The 19,311-nt window shown below is 45.4% G+C and overlaps 1 protein-coding gene across 3 annotated transcripts in view; it reads left to right on the top strand.

Annotated features, from left to right (window-relative positions):
* ANO2 (anoctamin 2) overlaps nt 1–19,311 on the top strand; it is a 349,050-nt gene that overhangs the window by 77,825 nt on the left and 251,914 nt on the right. For all 3 annotated transcript variants that reach the window (XM_058655873.1, XM_058655872.1, XM_058655871.1), the window contains 3 exons: nt 6,093–6,244; nt 8,073–8,127; nt 10,432–10,483. In XM_058655873.1, coding sequence (XP_058511856.1) covers nt 6,093–6,244; nt 8,073–8,127; nt 10,432–10,483 — 259 coding nt within the window. The remainder of the gene's footprint in view (nt 1–6,092; nt 6,245–8,072; nt 8,128–10,431; nt 10,484–19,311) is intronic.

Below are 19,311 nucleotides of genomic sequence, written 5' to 3'. Positions count from 1 at the left end.
CCTTGAGTTTCTATCTTCTCATCTGTAAGGTAGAAATGCTGATACTATTTGGTGGGCATACTTTGTAGAGTTTTCATGGACTCCCAAGGACATGATGCCCATGGATACACTGCAAGGCATCCTGTATGGAGAAGGGATCATCAGCTGTTGAAGCGATCAACCAGTAGTTGAAGCAATCAACCAGCACGTTTAGGAGTCAGCGTCCAAGAGGTGCCTAGAAATGCCTGTGCCACAAATGCGTGTTTTTTTTTTCGTTAAATCTTTGAAGTCGTGGAATGTTAGACTTGGGCAATACTTTAAGAGCCATTTAGTCCAATTCCCTCTTTTCATGCTTTGTTAAGTGGGTTGGACAGTGCTTAGCCTAAGGCCAATCACCCACCACAGCTGAGTCAACCTGAGTACTCTATTCAATGCTCCATGAATCATGGGATTTTTCCATCTAACTGTTGGGAATAGATGCCATTTCCCGTTGTTTCCAGATTTGGAAATACTTGAGCTTCCTCACGTCCATGCTACTAACCTCTCAGATCTCTGTGCCTGACTACCCTTGTAGGGGGCTCTGTCCTGTGTCTGCTTACCCTTGGAGGGGGCTCTGCCTACTGTGTCTGCTTACCCTTGGAGGGGGCTCTGTCCTACCGTGTCTGCCTACCCTTGGAGGGGACTCTGTCCTACAAAATCTAGTTTCCTTGGCCTTTCTAGACTCATAGTTCTATCTTGCCAACTTTGGGAGTTGGCTGGACTCCACTTGTTTTCCTATCTGCTGTCAAGACATGGAGTTCATCTTGTGTGATTCTCATCTCAGCCCTGTGTTGTCTGTTGTTCAGTACCTTGAAAACCATTATCTCCTGGATCTTGGCTGGGTACTTTGGTTTTTGAAAGGGAAAATATGGCCCCTGTTACTTCGTAAGAGCAAATGCAAGTTTCCCAGTGCTTTCTGCAGGGATGAAGAAGTGGAGGGGGGACAGTGATCAGTCACACAACCAATTAGTGCAAGAGAGGACACGAACCCAGGAAATTGACGCAGTGGGCACATGTATGCATGCCAGGCACTTGAGGTAAGGACCCCACTTTCCGAGATCCACAATCTACTGGGGAGATAGACAAAAGACCCAAGAAAGGTGTTCATTCACAGCATAGTAGGGGAGCAGGACAGGAAGTAAGTGTTCAAAGAAAATTTCTGAGGTAAGTTGATAGTTAAGTCTTGTGGTGAAAGAGAGGTAGGGGATGTGCAGGTAGGAAGGAGATGGGGGGGATGTTGTAGGAGTAGGTACAACATAGAGGCATGCAGAAAGAAAGCAGGTCCTTTGCCCTCCATGCCTAGTGTCCACAGTATTGCACCATGGGGATCTATAGCTGTTTTATTATGAATGCGCATCTGGCTCTATTCCCTACAGAGGCCCTGACATCTGGGAATTCTCTTCCAGCAGTTGGCTCCTGTGCTGTTTTGGACTGAAGGCCTTTGTGGCCAGTCTTCTTCAGGGCTGTGGATTAGCTGCCACCAGGAGGTTCCTGGTCTTTACCACTGTAGCCATTTTTTTCCCTGAAGGTGACAGTGACATTGCTTTCCGTCATCTGTAGCTCTGCCCATCAAGAAACTGTGGAAATGTATCCTGATTTCATTCCTGGTTCCACTAAAGACAAAGCCAAGGAGCTTACTCCTTCAGCTAATGTCTCTAAGTGAGCCATCGCATCCATGGCCAAACTGAGGCTTGGAGGTCTTTGGCTAACCTCCTACTGGAGCTAATTGTGGGGTTGTCAGTCTGTCCTAACTGAGTCCTTACCGGTCCTGGGCTCCAGAGGGAGATGGGCAGGGAAGCCTGTCAGCCAGCAGAGACTTTACTCTTTTGACATTTTTCCCCAGGCTGGATGATTTCCACTGAGGCTGGTTATCTTAGGGCTATTGGGGCACCAGCCTACGCTCCCCCAAGACGGAAGCTGCTGTGGTCAGTGCTGCTTCTCCCAAGGTCATCCCTTCACTCAGAGATGGGGAACATTTGTAACAGTGTTCTGTCCTTGTGGAGGCTGTGGCTGGTCGTTTGTCCAATACAAGTAAAATCACAAGTGTGATTAAGTGCTGTGAAAGAGCCATTTGGACCCGCGGAGAACTGTGAAGGTAAGACTTGAAGTTGTCTGGAAGCCAGGAAAACCTTTACCCAGAAGTTATGATTGAGTGAGACCTTAAGTGTGAATAGAGCTGGTGAAGGGATGGAGGAGATGAAGGGTGTGCAGGACTCCGTGCTGGGGGAACAGAGCCTGTGACTATGGAGCAGGGTAGAAGTCAAGAGTTTGTGGGGAGTCCCACGGGCTGTGTAGAGAACGTTAGTTTCTGTTCTAAGAGTCATGGGAAACTTCTGAAGGCCTAAATATCTTTTAAAAAGTTTATTTTTATTTTATTTGAAAGACAGGGAGGTCATTAAAGAGACAATCAAAGAGAGCTCTTTCATTCATTGGTCCACCCCTGCAAATGCCTGCCAAAGTCAGGAATCTAAAACTCCATGTAGGTGTCCCCCCATGAATGGAAAGTACCCAGGTGCTTGAACCGACACTGGCTGCCTCCCAGGATGTACATTACTAGGAAACCGGATTGGAAGTGGATAGGCCTGATTCTGAAGCAGGCACTCTGATGAATACGAGCAACGAAAGCAGCATTTAAGTCATGGTGCTGAACACCATCCCTGTCATTGAAGGCTTGTTAGCAGAAAGGGAACACGATCCAGTTTGTTTTGTGTGTGTGTGTGTGTGTGTGTGTGTGTGTGTGTGTGCTTAAGAAACATTTGTTTGATTTCATTGTGGAGGTGAACAAGAGTGGGCTGCTGGATAAAATATTGGAGGCTAGTAAAATTTTGATGATAATTTTTAAAAATTATAAGTACATGCTGTAGTACTGTGTGGGAGTATTGACACTAAGAATCATTGTCTTATGAGTGTAACTTTCTTTAGTCTAAGTATATCCAAAGGATTCCATGGAACACTTACACTAAAATGATGTTCGTAGTTTATTTGAAATTCAATTTTTAACTGCACCTACTGTATTTTTATTTGTTCAATCTGGCAAGACTAAGCAACAGAAGCTGTGGGGGATTCCAGTGACTGCTGGGGGTTGGAAATGTGGTGGCCAGTGGAGAAAAGGGGATAAAGAAGAAACAACCATGGCTGGTCTGGAGGGCAGAGCCCAGCTGTCTCCCACCTGCACTGAAGCGTTGATTTCCACACACATGCACGTTAGCAATAAGTGCTAGGAATGACTAGCACATGCGTGGTGGGAACCTGCTCTGATGTCCTATGAGGGGTGTGGTGTGATTATGGGAGAGCTTAGCTGTCTGACTCCCTTGACCCTCCAAATCCAAAGGTGCCTGAGCAGTGTCGTTCACTGTGTCTTGCAGAGTGGGCAGGGCCTTTGTGACAGAAGGGACAGTGCTGTCCATTGCACATTGGCTTTTTTATGCAGCAGTGGAACAGCCTAATGAATAGAACATGTGATAGGGAACCCTCAAACCCTAGGAACTGTTAGCTTGTCTACCTTGTCTGTGTGATCTCGGTTGAGATCTTTAGCTTCTTTTGGCTTTTCAGTGGATCTTCAAGATGGACACTGAAGCCCAATGAGAGGCAAGCACACAGATTAATAAATGGTCCATGCCACTAGCAATAAGCTGTCTCCTTAATTTTAGATGGCAGCCTCACTGTTCCTCCACAACTTCTCTCAATTAGCTCCTCAATTCAGAGTCCCAGCTTTGTCATGTGCTCAGCCTTTACTCACTTGTCATTGCCCTGTGTGGCAGGACTTCCACATGCTGGTCCCAGTTTGCCCTCTGCCACAACTGTCAGTGTTCAAATCCCAGCAGGGCCTAAAACTCCTGGGAAACCAGTTTATTTGATCTTCTTTAAACCCAGCTTGAATTTGTCTGCCTTTCTGTTTGCTTGAAATATGTTTGCCTATATGTGTTTGAGCCTTTTTTCCCTCTTAATAACATTTATAAAGTAATGCTCATCTTGCTGTGATGAAAACGTTGTAAGGCCTATATTGAAAATAAAGTGAGTGAAGTGAATGCCCATTACTTGGACAAGTGCTAAATAAACTGGGCTTCATGTCTACTGTGTAATGGCAGACACCCACCGAGGTAACTTCACAGGAACCAACCTGAAAGGTACCCATTGTATGCTGCTACACGAACATGATCAAATATAGAACAATATGTGGACCATGATCATTATGGTCTTGAAAAGGTTCCAGTTGTTTGAGAAATGTTCAAATAGTTCATGGAAAATGCATATTGTAGAAAAAAAACTAGGTACCTTTCTTGTCTGCCCCAAAATAAACTGTTCAATTCCATTTTCAGTGAACTTTGGGAAGCACCCTTATATGTGTATGAAAACACTGGGAATAAAACATTTTCCAAACTGTTGTTAATGGAGATTTCCTTTGGAGAGGGGGGATGGGACTAGGTTGAAAGTGAAAGGAAACTCTTAACATACTTTCATGGTTTTGATTTGTTCAATTGTTTTGATTGTGTTGATTTCATGACTCATATTACATAAAATATAAAGAAAATGCTGAGAGAAAATCCACTGTGATTATATTTTAATTGTTGAATGGATAAGATTCTTTCCCCCTTCTACTTTTATTTATATGATTTTATTAAAGAGCAAATTATAGCAAAAAGAGTTACTGTCTGTGAAATCCCACTGCAATGCGGCTCCCTCTATGAAACCTTTTGCTGATTCCTCTGTGGGATGTGCTTTCCCCTTTCTTTGAAACTTCAAAGCACTTGGTGTATTTTTGGTGGCATTTATCTGTCTATCGTGTTAAGTATTTCATCCATGTCTTTGTGCCCCTCTAGACTCCTGCAACGTGAGACTATCGTGGTAGAGTAGAAAATAGGCTTTCAAGTTGGGCTATCTGTATGCTGGCTTGTGTTACAATGATCTATTGCAGAATGATAAATTAGCTCCAACTTAGAATCTTAAAGCTAAAGTCATTTTTTATTCTATCATGTGACTTCTTGGTGAGGAACTTGAACGGAGCAGGGGTGATCCCTCTGCCCCATGTGGTGTTGCTTGGGGTCACTTGGTGATGTTGAGCTTGAAGAGGATAGAGCAGTGCAAGAGGTCTCACAGGGTTACCATGGGGCAGGGTGCTAGATGCCTGGACTTTGTGAAGTGCTTTTCCTTGTCTGAGTGCTCTTGGGATTTTTTTTCAACACGGATGACGGTCCAAGAGACCAAGGCAAACTAAGGCAGAAGCTGATCACGTTCCTTAAGAATGGAATTGGTATGAGTATGGGAGAGTTGCTACATGTCAGGTGGCCACAGAACCCACCCAGGTTTAAGGATTATTGGAACAGAGATTTTGCATTTAGAAAGCAGCATTTGCTTACAAACTTGTGCCCATCACTGTTTTCTCACATTTTTGCAATTTCTAGGTCTCAGTTATTACATGCAAGTTATACCAAAAGTTTTTTAATGTATGCAGAAGAGTGTTGTGCATGATACATAACTGTTTGTACTATAAACATTAGTGATGATTTTGTTATTCTAGCTCTTCCTCATTCAATACTATTTTCAAAGCAAATTCATGGTAAACACGGATAGTTCCTGAAAAAACATCCAAATAAAGTGATGATGGATGGTACGTATGTGGAAGCATGATATCATTGTAGGTCACAGCCATTGGATTGAGTTGACATGAATTACTCCAAACTATGTGAATTGTTGACTCGCCCATCTGAGCCACTATGTTTTCATCACAGCATGATAGTAAGGTCACCTTCTTAGCTGAGTTTCTGGGAGCACTGGAGCTAATGTGGGCCAAGCACCTTCTATGGTGATTAAAATGTAGTTGGTCTGCAGTTTTTCTTACAATGGTAAAGTCCTCGAGAAAGTTAGGACTCCACACTTGTGGTCCTGTATTGCTCACCTCAAACAGTTCAGAGAGTCCTTTGGAAGGCAATGAAGCAATGGGGGAAATGAAAGGCTTCTTATGACCCTCAGGTTCCTCCTCTCTTTGTGTGTTTCCCCTCCCAGGAAGCTGTATTCCATGAACTTTAGCTGTGAAGTCACTCTTCTCCTCAGACCTTTGGCTTTGCTTTTCACAGATGTATGAGATCAAGGCAGGGGGCAGCATCGCCAAGACGTTCAATGCGATTCTGCAGAAGTTGAGCTCACCCCTGCAGCCTCGAGTTCCAGAGCACAGCAACAACCACATGAAAAACCTCTCCTACCCATTCTCCAGGGAGAAAATGTACCTGTGAGTATGGAAGCTGCTCGACCAGGATGTGAGAGGGAGTGTTATGGATGCTGAACACCACTGTGTGCCTTAGTTTTGGGGCTCACAAAGTGGGTGCCCGATGCTTGGGAGAGAGGAGAGGAATCAGGCTCTGGTGTTGAAACATCCCCTGCGCTTGGAAATCCCCTCTGCACATGCAGTTTGCCCAAATATCCTCGGTGTATGTCCAGGGGAGAACCTGCCAAGTGTCATTTTGCATGATGGATGGAGAACCACAGAGCAGCTCATAAACTTGAACTCTGTAAAACAGACACCTGTGGGGAAACTGTGCTGCCCACTTCTTCACTTGATATGTTTCCACCTAATGTGATAAGCCACAGAGAAGGTGAAAGAAGCTTCTGGACTTCTCTATCCCCAGTTGCTTGCTCAAGCTTCCTCTCTGTGCCCCACCTGAGTGGGTGAGCAAAAACTCTTCACAGGAAAGAGGGAACCATGGCTGGGAAGTGGGAGACGTGGCAGCCAAGCAGGGGTTCTGAGAAAATGGGTAACCATCAGGAATGCTAAGAAGTTGAATGAGAGAGGGGAAGGCAGGGACATGAGAAGACAAAGAAGGCAGGACCTGTTCTCTTGCGGAGATGGCAATCACAGGGCAGTGGTCTTGCTGGTATGTTAGGGGATAATTCCATACACCTGTGCATGTTTTTCTTTTGCATGCATCTCTCCTTCACTGATTGCTCACACCTGATTGTGCAGGGCCAGCCAGCTATGGCCACCCTTCTCTGATGGGAAGGAAACTGAGCTCTGGGACCTGTCCATGGTCACACAGCCACTGGCCTGCTGTCCCTTGTGCTGCTGCTTTTCCTGCACCTGGGCTACGTCTAAGCTTCCCCTTGCCTGGGACCTTCATGCATGCTGGCTGCAGCCTCTGAATGTGTGGCCTCTACACACCTTCATTCCTTTCATTTATACTGCCCTCCAAGTCCAGTTTGTAAGCACCTGCTTTTTGTAGAACACTGTGTTCTTCCCAACTAGCTGTGTCCCCTGAGCAGTCTTTGCAGAGAGCTGTGTTGTCATGTTCTGCTTTGTATCCATTACTTGGAGACACCTTCCCCCAGGAACTGGTGGCTCCTGGGGGAGCTGGCAGAGGATTTCATTCATTTCTTGGCCTCTTGTGCACAGAGCCCTTGCACAATCCCACTCCACAGGGACTTTTTCTGAGTATAAGTTCAATGTTTCAAGGTCATAACAGATTCAAATCTTGCCTAATCAAGCTCGATATGTTAATGATGAGATGACAATGATAACCTGAAATGAAATTTCAGAAAACAAAAGGGATTATCATTGCAACATCCTAATACTAGACTCATTAAATGCAAAAGCATTTAATACTAGACTCATTAAATGCAAAAGCATATGTCTGGCCACTTATGTGGATTTCATACAATATATGGTTTCATTTTGAAACCTTAACCTGGTATAATATTTTTTCAATCACAGTACAATCTGTAAATAGCAGAATGTTTGCTTTTTAATGATTGGGTGATAATCTGACACATCAACTTTAGAATTGCTTTATATCTCCATAATCTTTAATATAAATAATTTAACAAATATTTCTCAGTGCAGTTTTTTTCTCTGGACTTTATTCTGTGTGATAGAATTCTTTGATAAGCTTTCAGAATTAATGGATTGGAAGGCACGAACCCTGCAGGTGGCGTTACCTTCTGCAACTTGCTGTGTAGCTTTTCTCAGGTTTGTCCTGAACCCAGTTGGGGGTGGAGGTGTGCACGCTGGTTTCAGGGCAAGGATGATGGCTTGAGTTTATTGTCTGCTCTCTTGCTGTCTCCAGGTACAATATCCAGGAAAAGGACACCTTCTTCGATAATGCTACCCGCAGTCGCATTGTAAGTAGTTGGATGTGCTACTAGTTGAGTAAGCAAGAGGTTGAGGCAAAGTTGGGAATTCAGTTGCCAGAGCATTCTCTTCCCTTTTCTAATATTTCTCTTCATTATTTGCTTAATGCTGCCTAGCAACCAAATGGCATATCCAGGAGCTTCCCCAGCCCAGTAGCAGAAGCAGCAGCAAACAGCTCATGTCATAGTGTGTGAGGAGTATCTTCTTTTTACCGTTCTTCAGAAAAGTCCTTCTTGGGATTACAAAAACAGGAAATGTTAGAGTCAGTGGGCACTTGAAATATGTCCTTCACAATTGAGGAAATGTGGGCTGTGAGAAGTGGTGCCTTGGAAAGCAAACGTCACAGTGTAGTGTCAGAGCAAGGACTAGAACTCGTGCCTTGGATTGCTGGAGCACTGTGGTTATGTGTTTTCCTTTCTTCTAGCTGTTGTGCCAAGAGGTCATGTGGATTTCTATCACAGAAAGTGCTAAAAGTTAGCAGTTTGTTCAAGAACAAAACTGTGAGCCCATGCGGTAGAAAATCAATATTCATGGTCTTCTTTTTCGTTTGTACATTTTTGCCTGTCATATCAAGTTTTTGCATTTTGTAAGAGTTATAATAAAAATCTGTAGATATCCTGAGTCCCTGCGGACCCAACCTGACCTATACAGCATGTCCTCTCCCTGATGAAGTCATTTTCCAGATCTGGAGGTCATTCAGCCCAAGACCCAGTGGGGAAACGGGGCCCCGAGGAATGTCAGAAACTTACTCTTGCCCTTGTGTGGAACATGGGAAACTGCAACAATTACTACAGGAAGGGGAATAAAGATTCCACACCTAGAAGGATCTCCCAACCCGTAGGGTGATGAGAAAGATAAGAAGGCTGAGATGGGATAGGTGCCATGAAGAAGTCATGCTGTAAGCCTGTCCTTAACTATTGACTGCAGGACACACAAGACAATCTCTCATGTCCCTTAATCCCGTGCTATAGAAAGACTTAAAATGAGCATCTGATTTCTTTTTGTCTTTCCATGGAAAGAGGCATAAACTTGGCATTTTCCTGGCTGATGTTATTATAAGCCAATGAAGTCTCACAGTCCCACGACTGTGGGGGAGTTATAGGGTGTTGTGGAGATTACCCGATAATTACAAAGTGCCTCTTAAACAATACAAGCCCATATCCATGCTGTTCCCAATTATTATTTGCTGCTGAATTATAGTACTGCATTATACGCAAAATTAAATGCTCTAGGGCCTCTTGCTGCTGGAAGTTATTTATTTCCCACCCGCTCTGAGCCCGTGGCTGGAATATGGCATGTGAATGATGATGCAATAACATGTCTTCTTTCCCTGAAATTTCTTCCCTCCCTTCCTCTCCTTCCCTCCATCCAGGCCACATTGTGAGAAGGGAGAGTCAGAGTCTTGAGTCTTGTTCTGAGGTCAGCACTGCCCATAGATGTGTCTATGCCTGTGTCTTTGTTGGCATCTGAGCAGCCCACCTGTAGGTCCCAAGGCAGCTCGGGGCCCATTAGGAGGCTTGGCCTGCTAGGTTTTCTATTGGCCCAAAGGTTTCTATTGACTACCTGTGCTCCTGAATCTTCTGCAGTGAGCATCCCTTCCTTCCCTATGGGAAGTGGGGTCTCTCTCACAGTCAAGGGTTTCCGTACAATGCACTCATCCATTGGGCAGGCATCCTAGCACCCAAAGCTGCTGTCTGACCTGGAGTGACAGAGGAAGCCCAGGATATGTTCTGATTAGGGAGCAAAATGGGGACTTGGGAGAAAAATCCAGCTGATAAATAGTAACACCAATGGCCACAGATAGCCCTTCTTGCTAGTGCCTCTTGTGCTTAGCACTCTGCTCCTGTTGGCTCCACATCCTGTACTTGCTCAGCGGCCAGCCAGCAATGCTCAAGACTGGGGAGTGGGGGTGGCCTCCCCATATCTTGAATGGAGAACTACACCTTCCTGGGGGTTCCCAACTTGGCACTTGGCACAGTTAGTTGCTTGAGTCAAGCCTTCAGTCCACCCCAGCCATGCAGGGGTCCCTCAAAGTCTGGACTCCCTACAGCTTTCCTTACCATCCTTACCTGCAGTCAGTTTACAGCACCTGCGACTCCTTTGTTTGGTCCTTGGGGTGTGTGTGTCCACATGCACAAGTATGTGTGTTCAAATGTATGGACTTGTTATGCATGGTGCCTGAGTTGGCACATGCTTGCATTGATTCTCCTTTTCTGGGATGGTATGTGGGTGTCCAGGCCTAGGACAGTGACGCTGGAGTTCAACGTGCTCACTACTGTGTTGTCAACTTTCAGGTGCATGAGATTCTGAAGCGCACAACCTGTTCTCGAGCCAACAACACCATGGGTAAGAACCCCGCCTGACCTCATTCCTCCCCCTGCAATGGTCTGAGCTACCTTTGGTGGGCAGCGAACACAGCTCGACTCCCCCCTGAGAGCTGTGAGCTGCTGGCCACCATGACCTAGGTCTCCAGGAGCCCAATACTGGCTTCCTACTTGTGGGGCTGGGGCTCTTCCCAGCTGCTGCTAACATTCCAGCCCGCCACTCCCCTCCATTCCCTGTCTCCTCCTTTGTGCCCTGGTAATTCAGCTGTCTCTCTGGTCACAGTTTCCAGTAGTTTTGAACAGTCACCTAACATAATGAGTTGTGATGAATCAGTTGATTAATGCTAAGATAAACAGCATCTTAGGGGTCCTTTTCACACTTTAAGAAATGTTCATTCATTTTCATTTTACTTCAAAGGCAGAGAGCAGGGATGCAAGGAGATGTCTCTTATTTGTTGGTCCATTTCCCAAGTGCCGGAAGCAATTAGGACAGTTAGGCTGAAAACAGGAGCCTGGATTTCATTCCAGATCTCTCATGTGGGTGGCAGGAACCCAAATACTGGAGCTCTCATCCACTGCTTTCCAGAGTGTGTGTACTGGAAGCAGAGTAGCCACGACTCAGCCCAGGCACTCTAATAGAGAAAGAGGGCTTCCCCAGCAGCACCAAACACCCACCCCAAGCTTCTCATGTTGTATATAAAGAAGCTAAACCCTCAGTGAGGGTGAGTGACTTGTGGCAGGCGACACTGTGAGCCATGGGGGAGACTGAATGAACCTCTTCTGAGTCCGGTGTTCTCGTCACCCTGCCTGCTAGTTCTACTTGCCTAGTACTTTGTGTTGAAAGTGTTTTGGAAGAAATCTCCATGAAGAGGGATGCTTGGCATGTGGGAATATGCAGAATATGGCTGATGGTCTAGATGCTGAAGGATTCTGTAGAGGACATCTGAGGGTATTTCATGACGTTGGTGGAAAAGTACAAGTAAGAGATACATATGTATTGGTGCAAAAAAAAATCTTCAAATCCATAAATAGCTTTTTCATAACACATTTTCACCAGCATTTCAAGCATGCATTTTAGAAAAAAATGTGCACCAAAATAATGTTTCTTTCCGTTTTCTGTGAACTTTGTATGTGATAGCAAAGGTAAAAATGTGAGCTCTGACCATAACCCTATGAAGCTGCCCTTTGGGAAAACAAGCAAAATTCTCTCTCTCTCTCTCTCTCTCTCTCTCACCACACACACACACACACACACACACACACACACACACACACACACACACACACTTCCTTTCTACGAGAACATCATTGCCAGGACATTGCCCTCCTGAATCAGTCCACAAATCTAGAACAGCAGCCTTCAGAATACGCTTTGACCTTGGGGGCTGCAGTGAGCTGAAAAGAGCCAAAGTCACTCTGAGTGAAGTCTGGTGAGGCAGTCTAGCTGAGGAGTACATAGTAATATGGACATGATCCCAGAGAATATGTACGAGGTGATTGTGGGGCTCCTATACCACTCTAGCACCTCAGGAGAAGTGCTGAAGAAGGAATGAGAACAGGTGTTGCATGGCATTCAGAGTTTTAGAACAATGCTTCACTTCTCGAGGGAGCCATTATCTGGACTTTGGCTTCAGTGTATTCCTCTTGCTATTTAATTCCAATAACACTCCAATGAAGACAGAAGCCAAGCTTCTGTGTTCTGTCCTATGTGTGGAGCATCGGGGCGTTGAGGCAAGAATGAGTGAAAGAAAACGTTGCAGCAAGTCCGTGCAGCGGACCACAGCTCTCATCCCGAGGGGGCTGTTTAGTCCCGAGACAAGCAGATGAGTTGAGATCTGTACAGGTACTTGGTGATGTCTCAGCATCTCCCCTGAATGTCTGAAATTTATCCCTGCTTCTTGGTCACTCTGCTTCTCACTTCCGTTAACCTGACCCTCAACACTTCACAGTCTCCTTCGTTGACAGACGTCTCCCTCAGGTGTTCCTGGTGACTTCCTCTTGCTCATATTCCATGGTCTCTCCTCAGTTGTCATCTTCCTAAGCCCTCACCACTGAGCTTCCACCTGTCTGAGGAGGTGCAGATGTGTTAAACTGTTTCTGTTCTCTTTCTACCTCTTGGACCTTTCTTTCTTTGGGTCCTTCATTTTCTTCCACCTTGTTAGGTGCAAGCTGCTGTAGTCCTGCCCTGATGCACCACCCCCATTTCCTCTGTCCATGGATCTAGTAGTATTCAGTACGTAGTCATGGTTCTCTCACCAGTTCTGTTTAGGTGGTCACCAGATCCTCAAGGCCTGTATGTCCATCTGTCTCCTTTTTCCCATTTCACTTCTCTTTCTGTTGATGCGACCTCTATTTTCATTCCTTTTGCTTATGCCGTTCTCTTCACCTGAATGTCCTGCTCTGGACTCAGCATCACTGCCCTACACAGTCTCCTGGGAGGTCCCATCACACTCAATCTCTCGCTTATTATCTATACCCACAGCATAGACTCCCAAGACAGTGAGTCTGAGCAGTCTGCCTTGCATTCTACTTGGTTTATTTGATTTAGTGAATTAATTTCAAAATGCTTGGCCTGGTAGTCCCATGGCAGTGTTGCTGTTGAATTCCTGACTTCATGAGTTTGTGACAAATGACTTAAATTTGTTGTTTTATGCTGGGCGGGGGATAATATGATTTATCTTGCACAATTTTTGTAAACTACAGAGTCCTTCACGGGGAAAGGTTATTTGGAGAGTGGTGTGCAGATTGTTGGAACATCACTGGAAGTCCTCTGTTACAACTCTGAAAGTTTTGTGTGTGTGATATGTCTCAAAGTCAAACATCATTAACATTGTGTCATTATTGAATAGTATTCACAAATTTGTCTTTTCTTCTTGACATTCTTTTATGGGCATTACATTTGTGGCCAAATGATAAGGTTTTATTCATAATTAAAATTAGCTGGTATCACTTTTATCTTTTTAGGCAATACATTTTTATTTTTTAAGGATTTACTTTTGAAAGGCAGTTAGAGAGAAATTTTCCATCCACTGATCCACCATTTCATTCCCCATTGGCCACAGCAGCTGGGGCTGGTCCAGGCTAAACCCAGGGGTCAGGAGCTCCATCTTGGTTTCCTATGTGGGAGGGAGATAGGGGCACAAGTAATTGGACCATTTTCTTCCACCTACCAAGGCACATTAGCATGGAGCTGAAGTGTAGCAGCTGAGTCTTGAACCAGTGCTTTGATGTGAAATTCCAGCATTCTAGCCGTGGCTTAACCAGCTATACTGCAATGCTGGCCCCAGATAATATTTTTTATTAAAAGCCCATTTTGCAAAGCACTGACCTCCACACAGGTTGTAAGCATATTTATGTTCTACCATATTCCACATAATTTCTGAGATGACTTAAAAGAAAAACAATAAAAACATAATATGTATAATTAAAAATAAGAAGCAGTAAAAAACACAAATTAAAATAGATCATTGCAATTAGGAAGGAAAGGAAATAGGACACAATTACTTGAACTGTAAAGTCCTCTAGTTTTCACAGTTGGATTGAAAATTCAATTCCAAAGAGAAAGAACAACATGGCTAGTCATAGAGTTCTCCCATTCTGAAGTTACATCTTGTATAGAAGTCTTTCTAAAAATCTATCACAGTCTCTTACTTTCTTTTGTGGAACAGATCTACGTATATTCTCTGTGTAAATGCATATGTAAACTTTTCTGGATGATTCATAATCATCACTAAGCATATAAGGCTTTATTTGTATTTACTTGAGAAGTCAAGGGACAGATGGAAGGCTCCCATCTGTTGGTTCAATCCCTTTACATACCTGCAATGACTGGTCCGGAAACTCAGTCTGGGTATTCTAGCTGGCTGGCTCTGTGATACTATCCACTACGAGCCTTGGATTTTATCAGCTGAAGATAAAGGGAGGACGACAGGCATGTGAGACATTTCTGCTAGAGATATATCTTAGTTATTGTCATAGTTTATGCATATTCTCAGCTTTAGTAGTAGTTATCATTTTCCCCCTCTCCTCCTCTCCCTCCCATCCCTTCCCTTCCCTTCTCTTCCTTTTCTCTTCCCTCCCTTCTTCCCCTCCCCTCCTTTCCTCTCTTCTCCTCACCCTTCTCCTCCCCTCTTCTTCCCTCTTTCTTCCCCTCCCATCCTCTCTCCATTTTGGCAGGGATTTAAGTGACTATGAAAAGGCCAAGTTAGAAGACTTGTGCTTGGAAGCCTATAGGTAGACTGACAAGTGTTGCTCTCATGTCTCATTCTCTTCCTCCTCCTCCTTCTTTTCTTTTTTTTTTTTAAGATTTATTTTTAGTTGAGTGACAGATTTTACAGAAAGGGAAAGAAAGAGAGAGAAGGTCTTCCATCTGTTGATTTACTCGCTAAATGGCCGAAATGGCCAGAATTGAGCTGATCCAAATCCAGGAGCTTCTTCCAGCTCTTCCACATGGATGCAGGGTGCAAAGGACTTGGTCTATCCTCTGATACCTTCCTAGGCCATAAGTATAGAGCTGGGTCGGAAGTGGAGCATGGACATGAACTGGTGTCCATATGGGGTGCCAGTGCTAGAGGATGAAGAATTAGCTTGCTGCACCATCTGACCGCCCCAGATACTCCCACTTCTAACTCTGCAGTTCTGCTCCATAACCCCCAAGAGGAATGACTCAACTTGTCCCTTTTATTTGCTCCTGGAAGTGAAGAGTTCTGCAGTAGACCCACATGTATTATTCGGAGACTAAAAATATCTGTGAGTTTGGCTTCTGCATGAAGGTGGAAGCGTGTGAGTGATCACAAATTTGGTCCAGCCCCATGAGGTTCCTTAATCAATGTCATGTTGCCTGAGGTCAGCTGTCAGGGCTTGGGAGTTGACTCCACCATGCAGTGGCTGTCAAGTGCAGTTCGCATGCTAAGGATCCCAGCCGCCTTGACCATCGCAATGGGGGAAAACACCTTGCTTGCTGCTCCATATGGAAAGTATTACTGCCTTTTCGTGGACAGAAAATTACAGATTGATGGAGCTGCCTTTTCATGGACATTTCAGTGTCAGAATATTTGAGCAAATGTGTGCTTTGGGCATCTTCCCTCCCACTCAGGAGACGATGTCTTCATTATCTTGAGCGAAGCCAGACCATGTTGTATGTTGTAAACATCTGGTTTATCATTCATCCAGCTGAGCTGGTTTGTATTTTGCTAGAAGAAAAGGACTGGGATTAAAGGCATTTAAGTAATTAAGCACACGTCAAGACAATTTGGTGATGGGTAAATATAGTCTCTCTTAAACGCACCGTCTGGGGGCTCTGGTTTAAATTTGAGTCCGGCTGGAGTGCAGGGATGAAAGCGAAATGCGGGGCGCACTAGGCACTGTTTGGGGGAGGGAGGGGAATTCGAACCAAATGGGTGCTCAGGACTCCAGCACTGTCCCTTTGAGTACCTGTCCCAATGCACGAAAACCACCTTTGTCTTTGTCCTGGAGGGAACAGAGCTATCATCCCTGTCTCCTAGCAGCCCTTGTCAGAGGGAGTGAGGTTCTTTAGGAGACAGGCTACTAACTCCTACGGTTTGTTTGTTTCTTTGTGTTCCGGAATCAGGAGACGATTCTGAGACGAAATGCCAGGACTTCGATGTTGTATGGTGCGCGCATGTTTTTAGGTACTTGTGCCACTGCAGGCTGAGTTGCCCCAATCCTGCTTCTCATCCTTGACCCCTTTGGGTGTTGCTGGGCTCAGTTTTGCACAAACCATGTCTGTACTTGGCACAGAGCAGGCAGAACCTTTCTTTGGGACTTGGAGTCTAAGCAACAGGTCTGAATTACCTGGGCAGGGTTGGATGGCCATGGCTGGAGAATGTGAAGGGCCCCCAGTGGCTATGCGTTGTTTGAGCTTAGTCTGCAGTCCTCTTTAGGGAGACAGGAGTGAGAAAATACTCTCAGTGCGTCTGCTTTCTCTGACCCCTATCCTGGGAGACCTAGGATGAAAGGTTGGGTCTTCCTCTCTCTTCCCAGGTCTCGAACAGAGAGGAGAGAATATATATGTGATCCTGAACAAGAAAGCTTTCCCATTATGGCCAGATGGATGCACATGATGGAACCAATTAGCCCATTTTTTGCTGAAAAGAAAGGGAAAAAAATTACAATTTCAATTTTCAAAGCAGAAACTCCTCAAAAAAAAAAAAAACCACGTTTGATTATTTTCTTCTCCTTTCAAACTGATTTCCACGCTTGTTTTGGGGCATAGAATCTTGTTTTCTGAAGTCTATGGGGTGCGTAAGGCCAAGACAATGCCTGCTCACGGGTGAGGTTGTGATGGACAGTCCTTCCCAGTTCCCCTTCCCTTCCTGCTCGCCAGATCTTCTGTCTAAGGAGCTTTGCTCCCTCCTTCCCAGCAGCCACTGACTGGAATTGCTTACCTGATATGGCCCTGGGATTGGATAGGAGAAACAAGGCCATGGGTGAAACATTCAATTACATCATTCGCGGGCTCTGGTTTCCTAAGTTGGGACAACTCAGGTTTCAAACTTGAAACTTTGCTGCAAGGCAAGGAACTATTTTCCTGGGCTTCCTGTCTTAGGCAAGCAGACTAATCAGCCAGTTTCAAGTTTCTTCACCAGCGCAGGATGCCAAACAAAGGAGGGAGGAAGCTTGTGGGTGCCATTGGGACCCCAGGTGTGTGTTGAGATAACTGAGCTCACATACCGTCATCCCTCCCGTGCTCCCAGCCATGGACCCAGTGTCCTGAGAGACACAGCCCAGGGAGGGATGTGTCTGACCCAGGATCCTCGCAGGTCTTTGATAGGTGCTAGCATAGTGTTGTAGAAGTGAAGTGAGTACTGTGGTGAGCCGGGCCATGCGCAGGAAGCTCTGTTGGAGCATTTGAAACCCTAGGATTTGAAATCTTTTTGAAGGATCTGGCAGCTGGACCCAGGAGTTCAGGTTGTCAGTCTACTGCTTCCAGATGCTTGGCTACTGTGCTGAAAGCCACCTGAGAAGCAGCACAAGAGTCAAGTAAGTGAAACACCTGTTTAGCTTTGTCCACACAGTTCTGGGATTGTCTCAGAGGGTATGCAGCTGCTGTGGGAGTCATGGAGTGTGAACGATTTGTGGGGTGGCGTCTAACTGGGGTCCTACCCTCCTGGGATGCTTTAGCCTCTCTCCATGCTGACAGCATTTTTTGTAGCTTTGAACTTCCCCCCTTGGCAGCCACAGCCCAGCACCCCCTCCTGACTGGGGACTCCTCCTTTTGATTCTTGGAGGGTGGCTTCATGTGGCTGTGGTTGTGGCTCTTGAACTGATTAATGGGGCTCGGAGTGAAACTGTACTCTTGTGAGTAAAACAAATCCGCAGCTCGCTGAGCGCCTCTGGTACCGCTCCCCCTTCTGCACTCCCTTTGCTCACCACGCCCCTCCCCCACAAAGTTACTTCTCATGTTTTATACTCATGCCAAAGAGGAACCTCAAAGCCAGCTAAGGGCCGCCGGCTTTTGGGTGATGTAGTGGTGCCCAAACCCCTTAGCTGTCAGTGGGACAGAAGAGTAACCATGTCCACCAAAAGTTCCCTAAGCCTCACAGAGGTCTGTGTCCCCACTTGGGTCCAGAGTGTGGTCTGTGGTCTCCTTGGGACATCTTTTATCTTACAGCTGTGACACATCAGAACAAGGTTCAGAGAAGAGTTGGTTGGAAAGGGCACATTCCAGAACCTCTGATTACTTAGGAGAGAACCAGTGGTGGGAAGCCTTGAGTTTTAAGGAGTACTTGTTGTCTAGATTTGTTACCCAGTGTATGTTATCTATAGCCACGCCAATATGAATTTCTCAGAATTTGCATGTCACATATATTTCCTTCTAAAACCCAGTCATCCTCGTCTCCCTGCTGTCTACAGCCTCTCTGGGAGTGATGGCTCAGGGCAGAATATGTGTATGAGAAAAGGGAGACCACTGTGTATCAGAATCTTACCCAATCTCTACCTTTTCCCTGGTTTCCAGTGAGTCCTTGGAGAACAAGATCTTTGGTAGCATAAGTTGGTGAGATAGAGTGCCTGTCGTCTGGTAGCCACTGACCTGGGATAGACCACTCCCACTCAGACAAAATACAGAGACCACTTCGAAGTCTTTAAATAAAGCCAAAACTGAAACGAGCAAACCCCAACAGCTTTGTGCTGAATAGAAGGTTCTGTGTTGTGGGGACCATGGGGTCAGGACAAGGCCTTTGGTCCATTCCGCACTCATTTAGTTGAATTTAGTGGTGTTGAGATGCTGTTGGGATTAAAACATTGATCTTTTGTTTTATAGTTTTCACACTTGTTGATCTCAGGGCATCTTTACACTCTGAAAAAAAAAAAAAGATTAAGAGCTCCCAGAGGCTTTTAGTGTAGGTGACTTTCATTCATCTGAATCAATTGCATTCTGGGTCAGAACTGAAATATTGTCTAAGGCACAAGATTGCACAACCACATGCTTTGGGAGGTGCATTGGGAGATGCTGTCATCACAATGGTATAAAATTCCACTGTCTACTTGTGAAAGAATAATGGTGGAAAAGCAAATCAGGTTTAGACCTCACAGAACCCATGGAAAGGGTCATGGGGTTTCCAGGGCTCTGCAGATCACAGTTTTAGAACTCCAGTCCTGTGGAGCCTACATTGGGTTATAGACAGGAAGTCATACTGCCTGGTGAAGGACTAGGAAGTGCCAGAAAGGAGATCAGATGAAATGTGATGAGCTACTACGATCACTGAGTTATCTGTCTGTTCACCCCTGTGCTGTTCCTGAATGCAGAGATTGTTAGTGGATAACTGTGGCCATGGTGATGGGATAGGGTGCCCGAGGCCTGTTGGGCAGCCGTGGTCTGAGTTCTTG

The sequence above is a fragment of the Ochotona princeps genome, chromosome 27 (genome assembly GCF_030435755.1).
Source record: "Ochotona princeps isolate mOchPri1 chromosome 27, mOchPri1.hap1, whole genome shotgun sequence".
In the NCBI taxonomy this organism is placed as follows: Eukaryota; Metazoa; Chordata; class Mammalia; order Lagomorpha; family Ochotonidae; genus Ochotona; species Ochotona princeps.
This window is presented reverse-complemented; position numbering and strand designations above follow the sequence as displayed.